Source organism: Heterodontus francisci, chromosome 10 (assembly GCF_036365525.1).
Source record: "Heterodontus francisci isolate sHetFra1 chromosome 10, sHetFra1.hap1, whole genome shotgun sequence".
NCBI classification, from domain to species: domain Eukaryota; kingdom Metazoa; phylum Chordata; class Chondrichthyes; order Heterodontiformes; family Heterodontidae; genus Heterodontus; species Heterodontus francisci.
Window position 1 is genome coordinate 113,338,199 of NC_090380.1, and position 26,893 is coordinate 113,365,091.

General features: G+C 46.6%; 1 protein-coding gene across 8 annotated transcripts in view; it reads right to left on the minus strand.

The window, feature by feature from the left end:
- Positions 1 to 26,893, minus strand: part of usp25 (ubiquitin specific peptidase 25) — a 193,253-nt gene that overhangs the window by 61,412 nt on the left and 104,948 nt on the right. For 4 of the 8 annotated variants that reach the window (XM_068041269.1, XM_068041268.1, XM_068041270.1 and 1 more), the window contains 3 exons: positions 18,845 to 19,045; positions 10,737 to 10,876; positions 3,798 to 3,911 (listed from right to left, as the gene is read on the minus strand). In XM_068041269.1, coding sequence (XP_067897370.1) covers positions 3,798 to 3,911; positions 10,737 to 10,876; positions 18,845 to 19,045 — 455 coding nt within the window. The remainder of the gene's footprint in view (positions 1 to 3,797; positions 3,912 to 10,736; positions 10,877 to 18,844; positions 19,046 to 26,893) is intronic. The other 4 variants (XM_068041275.1, XM_068041274.1, XM_068041273.1 and 1 more) reach the window with 1 other exon arrangement.

Here is a 26,893-nt window from a genome sequence, read left to right on the forward strand (position 1 = left end):
ATCTTCCGCGAAGTTTGGCAGATCATCTGTTTGGCCTATGGCGGTGTGGGCGGGGGCGTGGTGGTGATGGGAATCGCCTACGGCTTCAAGTTTGGGGGATGGTGGGGACAAGAGGAGGGAAAAAACAGCTACAAAGATCGGGGTACAAAAAAAAAATATGCGGAAGAGGAGAGAATTAAAGTTTTGTTTGAAAATATCTACTGAAATTCAAACATTCACCTCCCTCCTGCAAATTATCCTGATAACTCTACAGATAAAACAGCCAGGACAGTTTCTACAACATATATTTAGGATACTTAATGCATATATTAAGATTCATTTCTTACTGTCAGTACAGAATTTGATTCATCTAGGTCACGAGTCATCTGTTCTAACCTGAAGTCACCAAATTCTATAATAGCAAGATGTTATATCAAGTTGCAAATACATGCAATGTCAAAGGGTATTGTACTGGGTGAAGAACGTGCACTCTCCCATCTTGCATTATGTAACTTGCACACATCCCTATCCTGCGCTGCATAATGTGCCCTCTCCGCTACCCTGCACTGTACAATGTGCACTCTTCCCTACCCTGCACTGGACAATGTGTACTCTTCCCTACCCTGCACTGTACAATGTGCCCTCTCCCCTACCCTGCACTGTATAATGTGCCCTCTTCCCCAGCCTGCACTGTACAATGCGTACTCTTCCCTACCCTGCACTGTACAATGTGCCCTCTCCCCTACCCTGCACTGTATAATGTGCCCTCTTCCCCACCCTGCACTGTACAATGTGCCCTCTTCCCTACCCTGCACTGTACAATGTGCCCTCTTCCCTACCCTGCACTGTACAATGTGCCCTCTTCCCTACCCTGCACTGTACAATGTGCCCTCTTCCCTACCCTGCACTGTACAATGTGCCCTCTTCCCCAGCCTGCACTGTACAATGTGCCCTCTTCCCCAGCCTGCACTGCACAATGTGCCCTCTTCCCCAGCCTGCACTGTACAATGTGCCCTCTCCGCTCCCCTGCACTGCATAATGTGCCCTCTTCCCCAGCCTGCACTGTACAATGTGCCCTCTCCGCTCCCCTGCACTGCATAATGTGCCTTCTTCCCCAGCCTGCACTGTACAATGCGTACTCTTCTCTACCCTGCACTGTACAATGTGCCCTCTCCCCTACCCTGCACTGTATAATGTGCCCTCTTCCCCAGCCTGCACTGTACAATGTGTACTCTTCCCTACCCTGCACTGTACAATGTGCCCTCTCCGCTACCCTGCACTGTACAATGTGCCCTCTCCGCTACCCTGCACTGTATAATGTGTCCTCTTCCCCAGCCTGCACTGTACAATGTGCCCTCTTCCCTACCCTGCACTGTACGATGTGCCCTCTTCCCCAGCCTGCACTGTACAATGTGCCCTCTTCCCTACCCTGCACTGTACGATGTGTACTCTTCCCTACCCTGCACTGTACAATGTGCCCTCTTCCCCAGCCTGCACTGTACAATGTGCCCTCTTCCCTACCCTGCACTGTACAATGTGCCCTCTCCGCTACCCTGCACTGCATAATGTGCCCTCTTCCCCAGCCTGCACTGTACAATGTGCCCTCTCCGCTCCCCTGCACTGCATAATGTGCCCTCTTCCCCAGCCTGCACTGTACAATGCGTACTCTTCCCTACCCTGCACTGTACAATGTGCCCTCTCCCCTACCCTGCACTGTATAATGTGCCCTCTTCCCCAGCCTGCACTGTACAATGTGTACTCTTCCCTACCCTGCACTGTACAATGTGTACTCTTCCCTACCCTGCACTGTACAATGTGCCCTCTCCGCTACCCTGCACTGTATAATGTGTCCTCTTCCCCAGCCTGCACTGTACAATGTGCCCTCTTCCCTACCCTGCACTGTACAATGTGCCCTCTTCCCTACCCTGCACTGTACAATGTTCCCTCTCCCCTACCCTGCACTGCATAATGTGCCCTCTTCCCCAGCCTGCACTGTACAATGTGCCCTCTTCCCTACCCTGCACTGTACAATGTGCCCTCTCCGCTACCCTGCACTGCATAATGTGCCCTCTTCCCCAGCCTGCACTGTACAATGTGCCCTTCCCTACCCAGCACTGTATAATGTTCCCTCTTCCCTACCCTGCACTGTACAATGTTCCCTCTTCCCTACCCTGCACTGTACAATGTGCCCTCTCCCCGACCCTGCACTGTACAATGTGCCCTTCCCTACCCTGTATAATGTGCCCTCTTCCCCAGCCTGCACTGTACAATGTGTACTCTTCCCTACCCTGCACTGTACAATGTGCCCTCTTCCCTACCCTGCACTGTATAATGTGTCCTCTTCCCCAGCCTGCACTGTACAATGTGCCCTCTTCCCTACCCTGCACTGTACAATGTGCCCTCTTCCCTACCCTGCACTGTACAATGTGCCCTCTTCCCTACCCTGCACTGTACAATGTGCCCTCTTCCCTACCCTGCACTGTACAATGTGCCCTCTTCCCTACCCTGCACTGTACAATGTGTACTCTTCCCTACCTTGCACTGTACAATGTTCCCTCTCTCCTATCTCGCGCTGTATAATGTGTCCTCTTACCTACCCTGTACAATATGCCCTCTTCCCTACCCTGCACTGTATAATGTGTCCTCTTACCTACCCTGCACTGTACAATGTGTCCTCTTCCCTACCCTGTACAATATGCCCTCTTCCCTACCCTGCACTGTATAATGTGCCATCTTCCCTACCCTGCACTGTATAATGTGCCATCTTCCCTACCCTGCACTGTACAATGTGCCCTCTTCCCTACCCTGCACTGTACAATGTGCCCTCTTCCCTACCCTGCACTGTACAATGTTCCCTCTCCCCTACCTCGCGCTGTACAATGTGCCCTCTTCCCTACCCTGCACTGTATAATGTGCCCTCTCCCCTACCTCGCGCTGTATAATGTGTCCTCTTCCCTACCTCGCACTGTACAATGTGCCCTCTTCCCTACACTGCACTGTATAATGTTCCCTCTTCCCTCCCCTGCACTGGATAATGTTCCCTCTTCCCTACCCTGCACTGTATAAAGTGCCCTCTCCCCTACCCTGCACTGTACAATGTGTACTCTCCCCTACCCTGCACTGTACAATGTGCCCTCTTCCCTACCCTGCACTGTACAATGTGCCCTCTTCCCTACCCTGCACCGTACAATGTACCCTCTTGCCTACCCTGCACTGTATAATGTGCCCTCTTCCCTACCCTGCACTGTACAATGTGTACTCTTCCCTACCCTGCACTGTACAATGTTCCCTCAGCCCTACCCTGCACTGTACAATGTGTCCTCTCCCCTACCCTGCACTGTACAATGTGTCCTCTCCCCTACCCTGCACTGTACAATGTGTCCTCTCCCCTACCCTGCACTGTACAATGTGTACTCCTCCCTACCCTGCACCGTACAATGTACCCTCTTGCCTACCCTGCACTGTGTAATATGCCCGCTATCTATCCTGCATCCTCTCCCCTACACTGCATAGTTTAATGTGCACTCTACTCTCTTCATTCTGTAGCGTGCACTCTCCCCAACCTTGCATTGTATGACCTTTCTTCATCCCTGTCCTGCATTGCTTAATGTGTTTTTCGCTCTATCTTATGTTCTGTAATGTGCCCTCTCCTCCCCTGCATTATACATCTTGCTCAAGTTTGTTTTTCAGAAATCACTTGAAGCGTAACTCTAGCACTCCCTCACACAGCTGTGCACAGAAACATGCCCATTCAGGAGTGCCATGCATGCCCACATACTATCTGGTCATTTACACACGGACGGGCACTGGGTAGATACCTCATCATCATAACCGCCTTCCTCTGACTCTATGATCAACCTTCCTATCTGGGGAATCTCCACCTCAACCACACGCTGGCTGGTTCCAGGCTTGGAGGAAGCCGCGGCAAAGCCCTACAGGAAAAGGGCAAGGTCAGGAAGTGAAGGATGGCACAGGTAAAAGGAAAGGAAAAGATGGAGGGTCACAAAGAACAATGTTGATTCCACAAAGAGCTCATTTCTTTCCAGGTGCTATTCTAAGTGTAATTTTAATTTTCTTTTGGCCACTCTTCTCCTCCCCTCAAGGTGCCGAACCTTGCTCAGATACAGTACGACTGGTGCAGACACCCACTAGTGCCGTGCCCAGATGTACAACCTTCATGTGAGTGCCTAAACCGGGAGCATTAGTGGAGTGTTTTACTGAAAGGCCATCACAACCAAGGCTGACCCTACCCTCATCCCGCAGCCACTGGGGCACTGCCCGGGGCTGGGCCCTGAATGCCATACAACTGAGTGAATAATTCAGCATAGACTAGGAATTGAACCCAGGGAATTGTGGTCAGTACAGTTCAATGATGTGATTGCTCAATGAACTACCCTGGGAGGCAAAGGGAGCTCAAACAGGGGCTCCCCCGACCAGAACAAACATGGCCAGCCTGTTATTTCTGGCTTTATAACCATGATGTTATATGTATTTAAAAAGCTGTTTTTCTCATTTGTGTCTTTATTGCACAAGTAAAGAGGTTTCACGTTCAGCCATTCTGCCACACTGGCCCTCAGTTCTCCCTACTCTTCAGACTTGGGGAAGAAAAAGGCACTGAAATAGATGTCTGGGTTGCCTCGATGGTGAACTGTGGTTACACCTGCTGATTGGGGGTTTGGGGCAAATCACTGGCATGAACCCAATCACATTGTAGCTCAGCGCAGGCTTGTTAAAAACAGCAAAATCTTAAAGATGTGGTAAAGATTCAATGGGTTGCCACACAGCACCACCCAGTGGCAAAGCATGATTGCAACAGCAACGCGCTGAAACCAAAGGTTTTCTCCTTTGGCTGAGAGTGAGAGGATAGAGGAAGATTGAAACCTGAAAAAATAAAACGAATACTGTAAAAAAAAAACACATGTAAAGGAAAGAGATAAAGGGACAAAAACAGAAGGCAGTGAGGATATCACTGATATTACCGTCAGAAAGGCAGCTTTCAGAGAGGAAGCCACAGATAATTGCAGTCACTGACTTGTTCATGGATAAAAACATCAACAAATCCATGCCAAATAATAAAATCACTATCTAGAAGGGAGGAGGAAGGACAGAAAAGGGAGGGAGGGAGAAACGTGGAGGGGAGGGGAGGGAGGGAAGGAAAGGAAGACGGGCAGGGTAGAGGATGGGGAGGGGGGAAGACGTGGGGGGGGGAGAGACGTGGAGGGGGGGAGGGGAACGTGGGGGGGGGGAGGGGAACGTGGGGGGGGGGAGGGGAACGTGGGGGGGGGAGGGGAACGTGGGGGGGGGGGAGGGGAACGTGGGGGGGGGGGGAGGGGAACGTGGGGGGGGGAGGGGAACGTGGGGGGGGGAGGGGAACGTGGGGGGGGAGGGGGAGGGGAACGTGGGGGGGGAGGGGGAGGGGAACGTGGGGGGGGAGGGGGAGGGGAACGTGGGGGGGGAGGGGGAGGGGAACGTGGGGGGGGAGGGGGAGGGGAACGTGGGGGGGGAGGGGGAGGGGAACGTGGGGGGGGGGAGGAGGGGAACGTGGGGGGGGGAGGAGGGGAACGTGGGGGGGGGAGGAGGGGAACGTGGGGGGGGGGGGGAACGTGGGGGGGGGGAGGGGAACGTGGGGGGGGGGAGGGGAACGTGGGGGGGGGAACGTGGGGGGGGGAGGGGAACGTGGGGAGGGGGAGGGGAACGTGGGGAGGGGGAGGGGAACGTGGGGAGGGGGAGGGGAACGTGGGGAGGGGGAGGGGAACGTGGGGAGGGGGAGGGGAACGTGGGGAGGGGGAGGGGAACGTGGGGAGGGGGAGGGGAACGTGGGGAGGGGGAGGGGAACGTGGGGAGGGGGAGGGGAACGTGGGGAGGGGGAGGGGAACGTGGGGAGGGGGAGGGGAACGTGGGGAGGGGGAGGGGAACGTGGGGAGGGGGAGGGGAACGTGGGGAGGGGGAGGGGAACGTGGGGAGGGGGAGGGGAACGTGGGGAGGGGGAGGGGAACGTGGGGGGGGGGGAGGGGAACGTGGGGGGGGGGGAGGGGAACGTGGGGGGGGAGAGGGGAACGTGGGGGGGGAGAGGGGAACGTGGGGGGGGGGGAGAGGGGAACGTGGGGGGGGGGAGAGGGGAACGTGGGGGGGGGGAGAGGGGAACGTGGGGGGGGGGGAGAGGGGAACGTGGGGGGGGGGGAGAGGGGAACGTGGGGGGGGGGGAGAGGGGAACGTGGGGGGGGGGGAGAGGGGAACGTGGGGGGGGGGAGAGGGGAACGTGGGGGGGGGGGAGAGGGGAACGTGGGGGGGGGAGAGGGGAACGTGGGGGGGGAGGGGAACGTGGGGGGGGGAGGGGAACGTGGGGGGGGGAGGGGAACGTGGGGGGGGGAGGGGAACGTGGGGGGGGGAGGGGAACGTGGGGGGGGAGGGGAACGTGGGGGGGGGAGGGGAACGTGGGGGGGGGGAGGGTAACGTGGGGGGGGGAGGGTAACGTGGGGGGGGGGAGGGTAACGTGGGGGGGGGGGAGGGTAACGTGGGGGGGGGAGGGTAACGTGGGGGGGGGAGGGGAACGTGGGGGGGGGGAGGGAAACGTGGAGGGGAGGAGGGGGGAGGGAGCGACCGGGGGTTGAGGAGGGAGGGACGGGGGGGGGTGGGGAGAGGGGAGGGGAGGGAAGGAAAGGAAAAGAGGGGATGGAAGGTAGGGGAGGGGTAGCGTCGAGGTTAGTGAGGGAGTGTAACATTATTTACAGGGATGCCCGAGTCTGACAGTATTTCCAAGGATTCCCGGGAGCGTGAGGGGCGGGGCGGAGGGGGAGGGAGGGACGGGGAGGGAGATAGGGGGAGGGGAGGGACAGGGACGGGGAGGGGTTTGAGGGAGGGATGGAGGGAGGAACTTATGAGTTGGGAAAGAGCGAAGTGGAGGGAAGGAAAGGAAGAGGGGAGGGTAAGTAGGGGAGGGGTATGGTAGAGGATAGTGAAGGAGTGTAACATTATTTACAGGGATGCCCCGCGAGTGTGACAGTATTTCCAAGGATTCCTGGGAGCGTGACAGAATATTTGCATGTGCACAAATAGAAAGCTCTGAACACCACTCATGTTTTACTAGGTTGAAGTACAAATGATTACAGGTCTGACACTTGCAGTGATAGCAGATGAAGAACTTAAGTTGATGAATTGAGAACAGAAAACAAGTGTCGGACTTAAGTGAAACTCTTTCTATCGATTAGTACGTACACTTTAGGCAAGTCTGTCGAAAACACTGATAACCAGAACAAGGAAAGGCAAAAGAAAAACATAGAACACAGTCAGGACAACTTTGTGCAATCAGGACGAACTACACTTACTGAGCCCACAGGAGAGTTCACTAGCACTGCGCTGCAACATGAACATATGATGACAGGACATATAGCACCTACATTCAGTGTACAACAATGAGAAGCCTCAATGGAGGAGCAGGTGGAGGGTAAGAATGGACAAGAAGGAGGCTTAAAGCGCAGCCACAAAGTGATGACATCAAGGACTGCAGGGCATAAAGAGGATGCAATTCACACACAGCAAGCGTCACATTCGGACAGATTGAGATTAAGAGCGAGGGAAAATGCACAAACAAAATTTAATTCTGTCCACTTCTGCCCATAAATGCCAACCCTTTCAATTTTATAATACAGACGCGTGCAAACTCTAAGACACAAAACACAACTGGATTATATCAGCACTTCCATCAACATTAAGTCATACATAAATTCAGGGCACTTCTCTTCTCCAAACATATCTTAGAAAATGCGCAAGCCGATCCCAACCACCAGCTTAGAAGAAACACATCTTTTCCCCCCCCCACCCCTCCCCCCTCTACGAACCACACTCGCCAACTTTAAGCTTGGTGCTCTCAATTCTGCTCTCTCATCTTTGCTATTTTCCACTTTGGGTGCCCTGTACGGTGAACTTGGCAATTAGCCTTTGTCTAGCACTGACCACCTCCAGGCGCTTACCCATTGTCTCTCGAGATAAGGAGGCCAAAGAAGAAGCTTCCTTAATTACATAAAAATTGGGGAAAGCATTTTTAGCTGTACAGGGTGAAGTCTTGCCATGAGTACAAGGAACCAGCTGAGGCTAGGAATTAAAGTAGCACACAAGAAGCAATTAGCTTAGGTGGAGACTCCTATAGGCATTTCTCCCAAAATGGTAACTGACTCGAATTACCACTTTTCTTTTCAAAATGCAGGGCTCATCAAGGGTCAAGTCAAGGTAAAGAACACGTGAATGTCCCTTTAAGGAAGGAAACCTGCCGAACTTACCATCTGGTCTATACATAACTCCAGTTCCAGTCCAACATGGTTGACAACGGTCCTCTGAAGTGACATAGTAAGACCGTTGTATCAAACCATTACCAACATTTCAAGAAGGCAGGACAATTCACAGGACAATTCGGGATGGGCAATACATGCTAGCCTTGCCAGAGATGTCCATGCCCTTAGAACGAATAAACAAAAGGTCCAAGCAACTAAGCCTGCTTAAAATCATCACCTCATCGGGTCTCTGATAAGCCCTCTTGAATACAACTGAGTGGCTTGCTAGGCTATTTCAGAGGACAATTAAGAGCCAACCACTGAGGTTGTTCTGGAGTCACATGTAGGCCAGACCAGGCAAGGATGGCAGAGTTTTTCCCTGAATGACATTAGTGAACCTGATGGGTTTTTCAGACTATTGACAATAGTTACATGGCACCATCACGGAGACTAGTTTTCAATTCCAGATTTTTAATTAATTTAATTTCAACCAGTTGCCACAGTGGGATTTGAACCTATGTCCCCAGCACATTATCTTGGATTATTAGTTCAGTTAAATTACCACGACACCACTGTCTCCCTACTACAATCTGTTCAGAGGCAGTCGCAACATCACAGGGGTGCCAACTCAGGAGGTTTCATCACATGACCTCCAACTGCCTCACTACCACAACCACCCCCCACCCCACCACAGTCAATCAATAATGATGACTGCAGTATCCACAATCCTCTGTACCCCAGAAAGTGCCTTACCCATCCTGTGGTTTTACTGGAGCGGCACTGCATCCTGGGAGCCTTGCTGTTTGTCAACGTATGAGAGAGAGCAACATTTCCTGGATTGCTGACAAGACTGAGAGAGATATTAATCCTTCATTCCAGGACACTCCTGAAGGACTGGCAACCCTATTTACCCAGACAATTCCAAAGGACAAAAGTCAAGAGTAGCCCATCTGCTTCTCGACCTCCTCCCTCCCCACTGCTGGGACAGATTTAAATTGCACTGTTCCACAGCTGTGTGAAAGTTATAACCTCTCCCCAAAATATACCTCTTCTGTAGATATATGCAAACACATATGTTAAGGAGCAAAAGAAGCACACCAGCACGAAATAACTGGTCAAACATTAACACCATTTGTAATGAAGAGGGGGTTAAAAAAAAAAAAACTAGTCGTTACAGCCAAGGTCAATTTTAGGAATACAAGGTTTGTGCGCTGCTCCTACTCATCTCTACCCTGTGCCCCATGACCTCAGTTCAGAGTTCCTGACAATCATAGTCAGAAGCTGGGGCACAAAGCAGATGTCGGCAGCAGGATCGTCAACTCCACTTCTGCCTCTCCCTCCCCCAAATAAAACACAGAAAAATATTGTATCTGGGAGGAATGTTAGAATCTGTTTATTGGAAGAATATAAGTCGGCTTCTTTAACTCTCATACATCTGCGTTTTTTTGGAAATAATACATGATAACTGTGGGACAATGAAGTTTGACCTGGTGAGGCTAGACCTGGAGGTCTAAAAATGTAACATGGCACAATGGACAAGTACCGATTAGCATAAAGACTGTTATAGAGCATCTTATATACAGGAGTGCTGCGCCTCTGTTGAGTGCGATGCTGCTACCTTACAAAGATTTTTTTTTTTTTTAAAACGTGAGCACCTGACGGCTCAGCTGCTTCATTCATTGAGGTGAACTGTGGAGACCAACGAGACTTGAGTTTGGTTCTTCCCACCAGCCAGTCTGTGCCATGTTTGAAATGCTGGTCTGAGGAAGCCATCCATGCCACTGGGCTGAAGAGGAGGAAAGCCAAGTCAGGGCCCTCACACTTCTGACTGTCCAGCGGCTCTGGTTAGAACAAGTGCATGCAGACGTCAGTCGTGGATTAGGCTCAGCTGTGACACTGCTAGCCATCAAACGGGGTGCCAACTATGCTTGGCCCGCTCATGCAGGCCAAGAGTGCCAGCTTGGGTGAGGTGCCGGGAGGCAGGAGGGAGGCGACTGGCACTGACAGAACTGACTCCCAATGGGAGTTGACATCTTTGAGAAGAAGGGAAAGGTGGGGGAATGCAGAGATATATTAGCAGGGGGCAGGCGTGGAAACAGAAGCAAAACCAATGGGTGACAGCATCAGTTGGCAGGAAGCAGACAAAAATAACTTGAATTTATGTAGGACCCTATCACACCCTCAGGAAATCCCAAAGTGCTTCACCAGCAATGAACTATTTTCCAACTTCACCCATTGATGTTTCATACGGAACAGATTTGAGAGGAAGAGGGAGGGAAAACAACGCTGCTCTTTAGCTGGGCTACAATACTCCTGTATATAACACGTAAATCATGCGTTTTAATGGGGTAGGTGAGGAGGATGGATGGGAGTGGTCAAATGGCGTTTCTTAGCGAGCAATAACCGAGAGCGGCCTGACATGAACTATTCAGCATTTCTTTATTTGATATCAAAAAGTGGAGAGGAAAGTTGGCTTGTTGCAAGTCATACCGCTTGCAGTGCAGCCTCTGGGCCCTGGTCTTCATACTCTGTGGCAGCTTTGGAGACGGTCCTTGCTGTGTCTCCTTCACAAACTTTAGAGGGATCTTTCGCCGATGGCTGCTCCAGGTATTCCAACTCTTTTCCTTGCACTACAAAGAACACAGCATTTTAAACAATGTATTTTTCCAGGTTGCTTCCATCCTTGCTGAAAGATTTTTTTTCCCTCTCCGGTAAGGATCTGCAGGTGACAACAGCCCTCCGACGTCTTGTTCAACTTGCAGTTCTCCGCATGAGCCTACACTATTCCAAATGGTTACAATGGCTCAGCAACAGTTATGAAATAAATCAACAAAATGTCAACCCATAAGCCAAAATCTCCTTGATTGCTCCACTGGTAAACAGCAGGGTGAACAGAAAATTCCAGGTGCTATTCTTAATATACGTTGTTAACTCATCTCAGAATTACATGGAATTTTACAGTACAGGAACTGGCCATTCAGCCCAAATGGCCTATGCCAATATTCATACTCCACAGAGGCCTCCTCCCATCCTTCCTCGTCTCACTTTGATGAGACCTGTGCACAGTTTTGGTCTCCACATTTAAGGATATTTTTGTCTTGGAGGCGGTAGCGCAAAGGTTCACTAGATTGGTTCCTGGGATGAGAGGGTTGTCCTATGATGAGAGACTGTGTAAATTGGGTCAATATTCTCTGGAGTTTAGAAGAATGAGAGGCGATCTCATTGAAACATACTAGATCCCAAAAGTGCTTGACACAACAGACACTAAGAGATTGCTTCCCCTAGCTGGGGAATCCAGAAAACAGGGACATCATCTCAGGATAAGGGGCCAATCACTTAGGCCTGAAATGAGGAGAAATTTCTTCACTCAAAGCGTTATGAATCTTTGAAATTCTCTATCCCAGATGGTTGTGGAGGCTACATCGTTGAGCATACCAGGCTGAGATAGACAGATTTTTGGTTTCTCATGGAATCAAGGGATGTGGGGAGTGGGTGGGAAAGTGGAGTTGAGGTAGATGATCAGTCATGATTGTACTGAATGGTGGAGCAGGCTCGAGGGGCCATATGGTCTACTCCTGCTCCTATTTCGCATGTTCTTATGCTCGCCCTGCCAGCATATCCTCTCCTCCCTCATATCCTTAACCGGCTTCCCCTTAAATACGTTGAGGTTATTGGCCTCAACTACTCCAGGTGGGTCCTGAATCTAAATAAAGGAAGCTTTAATAAAGGAGGCATAAGTTGGCTATGGTAGATTGGGGAACTTTACTAAAAGCATTGACAGTGGAGGCAATGAATAATATTTAAAGAATGTGTGCATGAATTACAACAATTATTCATTCCAGTCTGGTGAAAAAATAAAACCAGAAAGGTGGCTCACAAAAGAAATTAGGGATAGTATTAGATCCAAAGAGGAGGCATATAAAATTGTCAGAAAAAGCAGCAAGTCTGAGGATTGGGAGCAGTTTAGAATTCAGCAAAGGAGGACAAAGCGGTTGATTAAGCGGGGGGAAATAGAGTATGTGAGTAAACTTGCGGGGAGCACAAAAACTGACTGTAAAAGCCTCTATAAATATGTGAAGAGAAAAAGATTAGTGAAGACAAATGTAGGTCCTTTACAGTCAGAAACGGGGGAAATTATAATGGGGAACCAACAAATGGGAGAACAATTAAACACATACACTGGTTCTGTCTTCACAAATGAGGACACAAATAACATCCCAGAAATGTTAGGGAACTAAGGGTCCAATGAGAGGGAGGAACTGAAGGAAATCAGTATTAGTCAAAAAAAAAAAAATAGTGCTAGGGAAATTAATGGGGTTAAAGGCTGACAAAACCTCAAGGCCTGATAATCTACATCCCAGAGTACTAAAGGAAGTGGCCCTGGAAATCGTGGATGCATTGGTGGTCATCTTCCAAAACTCTATAGACTCAAACAGTTCCTACAGATTGGAGGGTGGCAAATATAACCCCACTATTTAAAAAGGAGAGAAAAAACAGGGAGTTACAGACCAGTTAGCCTTACATCAGTAGTGGGGAAAATGCTAGAGTCTATTATAAAGGATGTGACAGCAGAATATGGGTGGCGCAGTGGTTAGCACCGCAGCCTCACAGCTCCAGTGACCCGGGTTCAATTCTGGGTACTGCCCGTGTGGAGTTTGCAAGTTCTCCCTGTGTCTGCATGGGTTTTCGCCGGGTGCTCCAGTTTCCTCCCACCACCAAAAGACTTGCAGGTTGATAGGTAAATTGGCCATTATAAATTGCCCCTAGTGTAGGTAGGTGGTAGGGGAATATAGGGACAGGTGGGGATGTGGTAGGAATATGGGATTAGTGTAGGATTAGTATAAATGGGTGGTTGATGGTCGGCACAGACTCGGTGGGCCGAAGGGCCTGTTTCAGTGCTGTATCTCTAAATAAATAAAATAAATAAATACCTGGAAAGCATAAACAGGATTGGACAAAGTCAGCATGGGTTTACAAAAGGGAAATCATGCTTAACAAATTGACTGGAGTTTTTATGAGGATGTAACTAGTAGAATAGATAAGGGAGAACCAGTCGATGTGGTGTATTTGGATTTTCAGAAGGTCTTTGATAAGGTACCATGTAAGAGGTTAGTGTGCAAAATTAAAGCACATGGGATTGGGGGTAATATACTGGCATGGATTGAGAATTGGTTGACACAGAAACAGAGTAGGAATAAATAGGTCTTTCCGGGTGGCAGGCAGTGACTAGTGGGGTACCGCAGGGATCAGTGCTTGGGTCCCAGCAATTCACAATATATATTAATGACTTAGGTGAAGGAACTAAATGTAAAATTTCCAAGTTTTCAGATGACACAAAGCTGGGGGGGAAATGTGAGCTGTGAGGAGGATGCAAAGAGGCTCCAATGTGATTTGGACAAGTTGGGTGAGTGGGCAAATGCATGGCAGATACAGTTTAACGTAAATAAATATGTTACCTACTTTGGTTGCAAAAATAAAAAGGCAGATTATCTGAATGGTGATAGATTGGGAAAGGGGGAGGTGCAACGAGACCTGGGCGTCCTTGTATACCAGTCGCTGAAAGCAAGCATTTAGGAGCAGCGTAGTTAGGAAGGTGAATGGCATGTTGGCCTTCATTGCAACAGGATTTGAGTACAGGAGCAAGGATGTCTTACTGCAGTTATACAAGGCCTTGGTGAGAACACATCTGGAGTATTGTGTGCAGTTTTGGTCTCCTTATCTGAGGAAGGATATTCTTGCCTTGGAGGGAGTGCAAAGATGATTTACTAGGCTGATTCCTGGGATGGCAGGATTGACGTATGAGGAGAGATTGGGTCGACTAGGCCTATATTCACCTAGAGTTTAGAAGAATGAGAGGGGATCTCAGAAACATATAAAATTCTAACAGGACTGGACAGGATAGATGCAGGGAGGATGTTCCTGATGGCTGGGGAGTTCAAAACCAGGGGTCACAGTCTCAGGATACAGGTAATGCCATTTAGAACCGAGATGAGGAGAAATTTCTTCACTCGGTGGGTGGTGAACATGTGGAATTCTCTACTGCAGAAGGCAGTGGAGGCCAAGTCATTAAATAAATTAAAGAAGGAGATAGATATATTTCTTAATGTCAAAGGGATATGGGGTGAAAGCGGGAACAGGGTACTGAATTAGACTATCAGCCATGATCTTTTTGAATGGCCTACTCCTGCTCCTATTTTCTATGTTTCTATGTAAAGAGTTCCACATTCTAACCGCCATCTGTGTAAAGAGCATTGGCAGATGCCAGTACAACCAAACCCAATCTTGTTCTCAACACAGGAGGCACCAGACGTCTGCACACAGGAACCAGCAGACTGAGATTGGGAGTGAGAATGATGGCTTGATTTTTCCCTCAACAGCTCGTGAATGCTGAGGACCTGACTGCAAGCCGTAGCTAATGGAACATACAATAAGAATTGGACCTAAGACCCTCTTGTTCTGCACTGAGTGTGAAGAAGATAGTTTGTTAAGTGAGTGGATTTTAACGGTTACCCTCAAGACTAGTTTTTGTTTTGTTCACATTTAGCAATTAATTGAAATTCTTGTTTCAGTTAAGAGGTAAGTTAGGTTTCTTGCAGTTTTAAACATGAGTGTACAAACACTCAGAGTAGCTGTAGCTGGTTAATTAGGTAGCTAGCTTAAACTGATTTCTGAGCTCTAGCAGAGCTGACACAGCATTGTTTTCAGAGTCTAAATTCAGGGGAGACTCAGTGCTGCTTGTCTGCATTGAGTGCTGCTGGAGGGCAGTGTGTGAAGAAGGGAGTTTGCTAAGTGAAGCACTTCCGTAAGGAGGGAACTATAAATCAAGAAAAAAAACAAATTTCAGTGCACTAAGTGTAAAGTGGGAGTTTGATGCGTGAGGGAAGAGCTCCTTTGTTTCTTTCTTCTACATTTTTTCAGCCTCCAGTAGCTGTCTCTCTCTTCGGTACAGGGGAAGAAGTTGATTGGTGAGTAACTGCTAAGTTATTCTACTTCTCATTGTAATAAAAAGTTTTTAAAGTTACAGTATAGCAGGTCAGCTCGGCCAAGTGGAATACACACCCTGTGGTATGTGGGAAGTCATGGACGCACCATAGATAAACACATCTGCAGGAAGTGTCACCGGCCGCAGAAGCTTGAGCTTTTTGGATTTGGAACTTGAGCAGCGGCTGGAGTCACTGTTATGCATCTGCAAGGCAGAGGACTACGTGGATAGTCCGTTAAGGGAGGTGATCACACCGCAGGTTAGGAGCATGCAGGCAGAGAGGGAATGGGTGACTGCCAGGCAGGCAAAGAGAACCAGGCAGGCAGTGCAGGAGTCCCCTGAGTCTATCTTGTTTGCTTTTGCATTTTGGAGACTGGTGAGAGCGATGTTTCCTCAGGGGAGTACAGCCAGAGCAAAGTCCGTGGCACCACGGGTGGCTCAGTTGCACAAGGCGGAAGGAAGAGTGTGGAAGAGCAATAGTGACAGGGGATGCGATAGTCAGGGGATCAGACAGGCATTTCTGTAGCAGTAAACGAGACTCCAGGATGGTGTGTTGCCTCCCTGGTGCCAGGGTCAAGGATGTCACGGAGCGGCTGCAGGGCATCCTTCTGGGGAAGGGTGAACATCCAGATGTTGGGCCACATTGGTATCAATGACATAGGTAGGAAGCGGGATGAGGTCCAGAAAGTAGATTTTAGGAAGTTGGGAAGAAAATTTTAAAAAGGAGCACCTCCAAAGCAGTAATCTCAAGATTACTCCCAGTGTCATGTGCTAGTGCGCACAGGAATAGGAGGATTGATTGATTACGTGGCTGGAGAACTGGTGGAGGAGGAAGGGCGTCAGATTTCTGAGGCATTGAGACCAGTTCTGGGGCAGGTAGGACCTGTACAAGATGGACAGGTTACACCTTAACAGGAATGGAACTAATATCTTCATAGGGAAATTTGCTAGTGCTGTTGGGAAGGGTTTAAACTAGCTTGTCAGGGGGATGGGAACCTGAGGGGTAGCTCAAAGGAAGTAAAGCTGGTAACAGGAGGTAGAAAAGTAGCAAGTGACATTAGAAGGCAGGTGAAACAAAGGCAAGCATCAACTAGGCTTAGAATGCAGAATAATATCAAGACGACAAGGTTAAGGGCACTCTGCATGAATGCACACAGCACTCGCAACAAGGTAGATCATTTAAAGGCCCAAATAGAGGTAAATGGGTATGATCTAACTGCCATTATGGAAACGCAGCTACAAGGTGACCAAGACTGGGGACTGAATATTCAAGGATAATCGACATTTAGGAAGGACAAGCAAAAAGGAAAAGGAGGTGGTGTTGCACTGATAATAAGGGATGGGATCAGTACATTAGTAAGGGAGGATCTCAGATCAGAAGAACAAAATATGGAATCTGTTTGGGTGGAGCTAAGAAACAGCAAGGGGCAGCAAACATTTGTAGGAGTTGTTTATAGGCCAAACAGTAATGGTAGTGTTGGACATGGTATTAATCAGGAGATTAGAGAAGCATGTAGCATGGGTGACTTAAATATGCATAGAGACTAGGTAAACCTAATGAGCACTAATGCTGTGCAGGACGAGATTCTGGATTGTATTAGGGATGGTTTTCTAGAACCGACTAGAGAACAGCCAATTTAGTTCTAGTAATATGTAAGGAGAAAGGGCTAAGTAATAATCTTGCTGTAAAAGAACCTTTAGGGATGAGTGACCAAAATATGATAAAAATTTTACATTATGTTTGAAAGTGAGGTAGTTCAATCTGAAGCCAGGGTGTTAAATTTGAACAAAGGAAATTATGAAGGTATGAGGGGCAAACTGGCTGAGATGGATTGGGAAAATACATTAAAAGGTATCACAGTACATGGGCAATGGATAGTCTTTAAAGAAATATTGCATAGTTTACAGCAACTATACATTCCTACATGGCAGTAAACCGTGAATAACAGAATTTAAGCATTGTATAAGATTCAAAAAGGCTTATGAAGTTGCAAGAAAGAGCAGTAAACCTGAGGATTGGGAGGATTTTAGAATACAGCAAAGGAGGACCAAGAAACTGATAAAGAAAGGGGGAATAGAATATGAATGTAAGGTAGCAAAAAACATAAAAACGGACTGTAAAAGCTTTTATAGGTATGTAAAAATGAAACCTTTGGCTAATGTGGCTCCATTATAGGCAGAGTCAGAAGAAGTTATAACGGGGAATAGAGAAATGGCAGAGAAGCTAAATGATTACTTTGTGTCTGTCTTCACTGAGGAAGATACAAGAAATCTCCCAGAATTAGAGATCCAAGCCATTAGGCAGAATGAGGCATTTTGAAGGAAATTATTAGTAAGAAGGTTATATTGGAGAAATTAATGGGGCTGAAGGTTGTTAAGTCCCCAAGACCTGATATTCTACATCCTAAAGTGTTGAAAGGGATTGGTTTACAGGCAGAAAACAGTAGGAATAAACGGATCACTCTCATGTTGGCAGGCTGCGACTAGTGGGGTATTGCTTGGGCCCCAGCTGTTCACTGTATATATATCAATGATTTGGATGTGGGAACCAAATGTAATATTTCCAAGTTCTCGGATGACATAAAACTAGGTGGGAATGTGCGTTGTGAGGAAGAAGCAAAGCGGCTTCAAGGGGATTTGGACAGACTTAGTGAGCGAGCAAGAATGTGGAAAAATGTGAGGTTATACACTTTGGTAGGAGGAACAGATGTGCAGAGTAGTTCTTAGATGCTAAGAGATTAGAATGTGTAGATGTACAAAGGGACCTTGTCAATAAGTCACTGAAAGCTAACATGTAGGTGCAGCAAGCAATTAGGAAGGCTCATGGTATGTTAGCCTTTAAAGCAAGAGGATGAGAGTTCGGGAGTAGTGAAGTCTTGCCTCAATTGGATAGAACCTTGGTTAGACCGCACCTGGAGCCATCTGTGCAGTTTTGGTTCCCTTACCTTCGGAAGTATATTATTGCTGCAGAGGGAGTGCAGCGAAGGTTCATCAGACTTGTTCCCGGGATGAAGGGACTGTCCTATGAAGAGAGATTGGGGTAACTGGGCCTGCATTCTCTACAGTTTCGAAGAATGAGAGGTGATCTCATTGAAACCTAAAAAATACTTAAAGGGATAGACAGGGTAGATGCAGCTAAGATGTTTCCCCTGGTTCGGGAGACTAGAACCAGGGGACAAAATTTCAAAAAAGGAGGGAAGCCACTTAGGACCGAGATGAGGAGAAATTTCTTTACACAGAGGGTTGTGAACCTTTGGAATATTCTACCCCAGAGGGCTGTGGAAGCTCAGTCATTGAGTACATTTAAAGCAGAAATTGACAGATTTCTAAATACCAATGACATAAGGTGATATGAAAATAGCGAGAGAAAAAGGCATTGAAGTGGATGATCAGCCATAATCGTTTTGAATGGCGCGGCAGGCTCGATGGGCTGAATGGACTGCTCCTGCTCCTATATTCCTATGAACTGTACAGCTGAGTTTTTACAAAACAGCGAAAACTAAATTTAATAAGATGCTTCAAGACAGCTACTAAAACAGAGCTCAAAATAATCAGCACACATGAAGAAATTGCAATTCAGAACAAATATGGACTCAAACTAATTTTAACCTCTGACCTGAGGTAGATGCTCCCGTGGGTTCCCTCTGCATAGTGTGTCTCTCCATCTTTTCCTGTTGGGCTTTTCTCTCCTGCTCTACGTCCCATTCTTGTAGCTCCTTCTCAAACTTTCGGTTGTCATCTCTGACATATTCTTTCAAATCGCAAGGCAAGGTGTTCATTCCAGTCAACACCTGACCAGTTTCCTTATCGAATTCCTCTACAAAAGCAATGGGGAAGAATGTTTTTTTTAATATAATCTAAATAGCAAACAGTACAAGTTTAGATATTAATTGCATATCATTCCTCTTGCATATCACACATCTTTGCTATCTCTGGCTCAGGATGTAGCAGTAAAGTGATGTATACAGACCAGGTTTGATCCCTGTTCTATGCTGAGTTCACTGACCTCACCTATGGTGGCAGTACAGGCACAGTTAGAATTAGCAGAAGAGAAAATTGAAAATCAGCCAAAGTTTTTGTTCCTTTTCACTATTCAGGTGGCAACTGCACATGTGTGAATGTTGGGTGAAGGCTAAAACAAGTCCAGCTACGTATGGATGGTCAGCATATCCCAAATTAGCATCTTTTTTTGAACTTTCAAAATAGCCACGCAAATTCACTGCTTGAGAAAAATAAAATCGCCTGTGCTGTTTAAAATGATATCTAGGGCAGTGCTGGCCAATGGAAACTTCTAACTAGCCAGTTATGGCTTCAGCAACAACATTTTAGCAGATTAGTAGAAAATGCCTTACAGACATTCACACTATACAAGTCCACCACCAACACCTTCTCAGGACAACTGGAAATGGGGAATAAATGCCAGTCTCGACAGTGACGCCACAACCCCAGAACGAAAAGAAAAAAGGTAAATGTACTCAACATATGACTTTACTTAACAAACATCTATCACCATTCAGTTACCAAAGTATTAAAGCAATCACTGCAATCTAAAAAAGACACAGTTTTTTCTCAGTTTTACCAGCAAATGCACAAATAAAAGCATATTTTATGAAGTATTACAAAGTATTTACAGTACAGAAACAGGCCATTCGGCTCAACAGGTTATGCCAGTCTTTGTGCTCCGTGCGAGCCCGAGTTAATTCCCTGAATGCGTATCGAATCCAGGCTCAGATGGTACAAGAGTTGATTCCTAACCATAGTCCACCAGAGTTTCACCAACATTTCATGAATGCAGGACATAGGGGAGAACTCCTTGCTCTTCTCTGAATCGTGACATGGGAACCTTTACATCCTCCCGAAAGGTTAGCCAGGGTCTCGGTTTAATGTCTCATTAGCCATAAGACATTGTTTTATGCGCACCCCATGCGAATACAAGTATTGGGATCAAATGTCCAACAACTGCGTCTATTCCCTTCTGATGAAGGGTCACTGACCTGAAACATTAACTCTGCTTCTCTCTCCACAGATGCTGCCAGACCAGTTGAGTATTTCCAGCATTTCTTGTTTATATTTCAGATTTCCAGCATCTGCAGTATTTTGCTTTTATATAACGATATCTATTACTTATTTGTTTACCAGAAATATAATTAGTTTCATCTGGATTCCCAATTAGCCACAACTGGCTAGTGCTAATATACTATAGTAGAGCCATTGACTCACTAGTTCCTGGAACCATTCTGCTAAGCACAGCTTTTGCAAGCCCAAGACCGTTCGTTGCAACAGTTAAAGAGTAAACCCAAAACTGACTATATTTAGTGCACAGAAGCTGCAGAGCACGTACTGCAATTGTCATGAAAGTGCTATTAATATTTTTGAGGACTTGTGTTTAAAAGACTGTGGAAAATACCTGAAGAGATGCTCGACTTATTTTTTTTTAAAAAAGGGTCACTGGAAGAACACTTGGGACTTTATTGAAAAACACTTACTGGAAGTCACATGTCTTAAGCTAAGCAAACAACCGGAGCCTTATGGACTATTTGGAGTCATCTACAGAGTAGTCACGTCTAGATTTATGGTGATCAGGTGGTTTTGGTTTTGGACTGCTTGGAGTGCAGTTGGTGTGTATCCTGCTAAGAGAGAAGCCACCCAACTCATCCTTTGCCACCTGTGTTGAAAAATGTTCTGAGAATCCAGTGTGATAGCTGAACCCACTGATGTAATAATTCTCCCGAAAAGCCTGCCAGACTACTCCTCACATCTCTTGAACGAACTGCTTCCAAAAAGATTGTAGTGATAACCGCATGTGACTAGTGACACCCGGCTATGTGTACCAGGATGTCAGACCAAAAGTCATCTGGAACATTTCATATCTTATCCTTTTTTCTTCAAGAATTAACAAGTGTTTGGCCGAAGTATTTTTGTTTTTGTAAAGTTGATCTCTGCAGAGAAAGCTTTATTTTTTCTTTAACCGATGGGAGTGTGGTGTGTGTTGGGTTATTTAGAGGGGAATATATTTATACTTTCATATGTCAACCTGTGTTAATAAACTTTGCATCTTTATTGAATAAGTCTTTCTTTTTAATAAATTAATAATTTTGTTCTTTATTGAAGAAACTTGGCTGGTGGATTTTTATTCTGAAGCTAATATAAAGTAAATAATTGGCCGCATCAATAACTGGGTAAAACATTTAAATATGTGTTGTGACCAGTGGAGTAGTGGAACTAGAGAAAGACAGTGAATTCCTCCAACCCCAGTAAAAGTGCAACAGTAAGTGAGGTAATAATAATTGAACAGGGGAAAAGGGAAACACCAGGTTTCTTATGCATCAGAGTAAGGCTTATAGTACCAGAATGGCTACTTTTGATGCAATTGTGTTTATGCAGCAGTCTGGAATAAATTATGATTCTTTCCACTGGTGAGCTGTTAAGTATGGTGCAGCACTTGAAGGTAGATATTAGATCAAAAGCTAGCAGACCTGAAATTCAGAGACGAGTGGCCAGACAGTTGAAGATTGAAGTGAAAGAGCCAGACGGACAAGTTGAATCAGAAGACAAGGTAACACTGGCACAGGTTCAGTTGGACAGGACAAAGTTAGAGCTAGAATGTCAGAGAGAGGAAAAGGAAAAAGAAAGGGCATTTCGAAGGGAACAGCAGAGCAGCAGGGGAGAGTAAGAACAAGAGAAAAAGAAAAAGAAAAAAAGAGCATTCCAGAAGCTGGAATGAGAAGGAAAAAAGGAAAGAGAAAAGGAAAAAGAGAGGCAGGAGAGAAAGGGAAGAAAAGGAGAGAAAAATGGAATACCAGCTTAAAAGGCTGGATCTAAAAATGGGTAGCCTTGACTCCAGGGAAAATTCTGATAAGAATCTGACACCAACCCAGGACCCAGTGGGGAGCTGTTTAAATTTGTGCAAGTCCTCCAGAAGTTTGTGGAAAGGGACGTAGAGGCATTTTTCATTTCTTTTTAAAAGCTAACTAAAGAGACGAGGTGGACGAAAGAAAACAGGATACTGTTCATGCAAAGCAGGTTGACAGGCAGAGCTCATGAAGTTTATGGCATGCTTTCTGAGGAGGCTTCAGCAGATTATAAGATGGCAAAAAAGGCTGATCCCTGAAGCTTACTGGTAGAAATGTCAGAACCTCCAGAAACAGCCTGGGCAGACATATAGAATTTGAGAGGGTAAAGCAAATTAACTTTGATCGTTGAATGCGGGCACTAAAGGTAGAGGCCACGTATGATTCCCTTAGGGAAATAATTCTTCTGGAAGAATTTAAAAATTCATTCTCTCCGTTAGTAAGAACCCATGTAGAGAACCAGAAGGTCTCAACAGCCAGGCAGGCAGCTGAGATCGCTAATGATTCTGAGCTTGTTTACAAGCCCAACCCCTTTTTCCGTCAGCCTCACAAATTCGAGAAGGATGGAAGGTGAGACGGTGAAAGGAAGGCAAGTAGCCAGGGATGAGAGGGATAGCTGAGAACACCCCAGGATCTCCTCCTCAGTCAGAAAGGAAGGTGCTGAGGGTGGAAATGAGGTCTGAAAACCTAAGTGTTACCATTGCTACAAGGTGGGACACCTTCGTGCAGAATGCTGTACATTACAGGGTAAACCTATTGGACTTATTAGGGTACACAAGGACAATGCAGAGAAAGGGGCCCTGACCGAGAGTACGACAGATCAAGTTGTACCTCTGACTGCAGCTGTAAGGCCAAGCAAAAAAACGCTGTGAGCACGGGGAAGGTGAACAAGATACTTGAGAGCTACAGGGAATTCTTGTCAAAAAGAAAAGTAACTCCCTATCACTCAAGTGAGGCAGGTAAACCTATAGTTGTACTTAGAGATACAGGAGCCACCCACTCTTTTGCTGGGGAAAGGCATGACTTTTCCGCCAGAGAATGCATTCAATGCCAAGGTTTTAGGTCAATGGTATCGGTGTGGAGTATATACTCGTACCGGGTGCAGCTGGAGTGCGACCTAATGTCTGGAACAGTAACCGTAGGAATTGGCCATAGTTTACTTGTAGACGGAGTTAACCTACTCCTAGGAATTGATTTGGCCGAAGCGAAGGCAGTAGTTTCTCCTATAGTCACGGATAGACCAAGTGAAGTCAAGGAGACAGAGCAGTTGCAGGAAAAGGTTCCAGGAACTTTTCCTTCATGATAGTGACCTGAGCAATGGCTAAACAAGTTAGAGTCATAGAGAGATACAGCACTGAAACAGGCCCTTCAGCCCACTGAGTCTGTGCCAACCATCAACCACTCATTTATACTAATCCTACATTAATCCCATATCCCCTACCACATCCCCACCTTCCCTCAATTCTCTTACCACCTACCTACACTAGGGGCAATTTACAATGGCCAATTTACCTATCAACCTGCAAGTTTTTGGCTGTGGGACGGAATCGGAGCACCGGGCGGAAACCCACGCGGTCACAGGGAGAACTTGCAAACTCCGCACAGACAGTGCCCAGAACCGAACCCAGGTCACTGGAGCTGTGAGGCTGCGCCACTGTGCTGCTGCAAAAATTCACAGAAACCATCATGGTTTCAAAGTTCCATCATCTGAGGTCAAATTGGCACCACAGACAGATATTTGGCTATCTGAAACTTTCTTTGGGGATTTGGATAATCCGAAGGAAATGTTCAGTAAGTCTTCCCAGATCAAGGCTCATCGAGCCAATCCAGAATTAAGTAAAGTGACATAATTGGCTCAAACTGAAGCTGAAACAGAGGGAGTTCCAGAAGGCTACAATATTAAAAATGGGAGACTGATGTGGAAGTGGAGACCTCCTCACAGACCTGTGGATGAAGAATGGACAGTGGCTCACCAGACAGTGGTACCTCCTAAGTATCGCCAGAAAATATTAAGGATAGCCCATGAAATTTCTATGGTGGAACATGTGGGGATCCGGAAGACCCAAGCACGTATAAGTCGACATTTTTACTGGCCAGGTCTTCACAAGGATGTGATGCAGTTTTGTAAAATGTGTCATACGTGCCAGATTGTGGGAAAGCTGCAACCTGCAATAAAACCGGCACCTCTAATTCCCATACCAGTTTTTGGGGAACCATTTAGTAGGGTATTGGTAGACTGTGTGGGACCTTTACCGAAAACAAAGGCAGGACATCAATATATGCGGCACAGTGGCTAGCACCGCAGCCTCACAGCTCCAGCGACCCGGGTTCAATTCTGGGTACTGCCTGTGTGGAGTTTGCAAGTTCTCCCTGTGTCTGCGTGGGTTTCCTCCGGGTGCTCCGGTTTCCTCCCACATGCCAAAGACTTGTAGGTTGATAGGTTAATTGGCCATTATAAATTGCCCCTAGTATAGGTAGGTGGTAGGGAAATATAGGGACAGGTGGGGATGTGGTAGGAATGTAGGATTAGTATAAATGGGTGGTTGATGGTCGGCACAGACTCGTTGGGCCGAAGGGCCTGTTTCAGTGCTGTATCTCTAAAAAAAAAAATTATGTTTATGGCTACTCGGTTCCCAGATGCCTTCAGAACAATTTCTGTTAAGGTACTCCGGTTCCCTCCCACAGCCAAAAACTTGCAGGTTGATAGGTAAATTGGCCATTGTAAATTGCCCCTAGTGTAGGTAGGTTCTTCACTCAATATGGATTACCGATTGAGATCCAGTTGGATCAAGGTTCCAATTTTATGTCTAAAACTTTTCAGGCAGTTATGAGTAATCTGTGTATAACACAGTTAAAGTCCTCAGCATACCACCTACAGACACAAGGAGTTTTCGAACGGTATCAGACCCTCAAAACGATGATCACAACATACTCTCATTAATATCCCCATGATTGGGCCAAAGGGCTGGAATTTCTTTTGTTTGTCACCAGGAATTCACCAAAGAATCTACCGGTTTTTGTCATTTGAATTAGTTTATGGACATGAGGTAAGAGTTCCTCTGAAACTAATCAAAGAAAGGTTTTTAGAACAGAGGGACAAACCTTCCATGATAGATTATGTATCCTTGTTTCGAAAACGGCTCACGAGAACTTGCAAAGTGGCTCAGGAACACCTTAGAGCTTCCCAAACAACCGTGAAGAAATGGGCAGACAAGCATGCCAAGACCCAAACATTTCAACCAGGGGATGATGTGTTAGCATGACTGTCTTTACAGGGTGAACCGCAGAAAGCACAGTTCAATGGACCATACAGTGTAGTCAAAAGGATTGGTGAAGTAAATGATTTGATTGATACCAGAGATCGCTGGAAAAAGAATCGGCTGTGTCATATCAATATCTGTTTGGCCTCCTTATCTCGAGAGACAATGGATAAGCGCCTGGAGGTGATATATTGAACCAATATCACCGCCGGGAGGAGGATAAACAAGCACGGTTATGTCAGGTTTTAAGGACAGTTAAGGATGAAAGGGATAGTGAGTCTCCTACTATCCGGTTAGCTAACACTGAATTGTTAGGGAGATCAGACACTATGCTTTCATATTGAGATGCAGAACGACGACGAGACCTAACGAGGTTATTCACAGAATTTAAAGGAGTCTGTAGGGACAAACCAGGTTGTACAACACCAGCCATACATGAGGTGGATAAAGGAGAATCGCTCCTATAAAACAGCATCCTTATCGCCAAAGTCCAGAGAAACAGGCCCAGTCAAAGCAGCTGGAGTTCCCAAGTCGTATTAAGGTCTGAACCTGATGGTTCAACTAGATTCTGCATAGACTACAGAAAGGTTAATGCAATAACAAAGGCAGATTCCTACCCAATTCCTCACTTGGAAGACTGTATTGACAGAGTTGGCAGTGCTACGTTTCTCACCAAAATAGATTCGTTAAACGGATACTGGCAGGCTCCTTTAACATCCTGAGCTAAAGAAACATCAATCTTTGTCACACCAGATAGTCTTTTCCAATGACAATTGATACTATTTGGACTAAAAAATGCCCCAGCAACTTTCCAGAGACTAATAAACCAAGTAGTAGCCAGTGTTCCTAACAGTATGGTTTATCCTGATTATGTGCTAGCATACAGTGACACTTGGAAGGACCACTTGGAACAACTAGAAGCTCTGTTTAGAAAATTAGTCGGCTGATTTGGTGATTAAATTTACCAAAAGTGAAAAGCGCGAGTAACCTACCTAGGACATATATTAGGGTAAGGACAAGTATTGCCAAGAACAGCAAAAGTACAAGGCACTAGTGGAGTTCCCTGCCCCCAAGATTAAATGAGAAATTATGAAGCTTTTGGTGGTGCGGTTTCTACCAAAAGTTTGTAGCAAATTTCAGCACTATAGCTGCTCCACTGACGGATTTACTGCAAAAGAAAGCTAAAGTAGTGTGGTCAGGGGAATGCCAAGCACCTTTTGAGAGAGTGAAAGCCATTTTGATTAATGAACCAGTGTTGCCCCAAATTTCACTAAGCCCTTCAAGGTAGCAATTGATGCTAGTGACCTGGGTGTAGATGCATTTCTGTTACATGAAGAAGAATCAGGCATAGAAAGGTCAGTGGGATACTTTTCCAAAAAGCTAAATCAACACCAAAAGAGATACTCTACTGCGGAAAAAGAAACCCTGAGCTTGCTACTAGCTCTTAAGCCTTTTGAAGTATATGTCCGCCACGGTTACAGGGAGACATTGGTATATCATGAACGTAACCCCCTAGCCTTTGTGGAGAAATTCAAAAAGCAGAATGTCAGATCA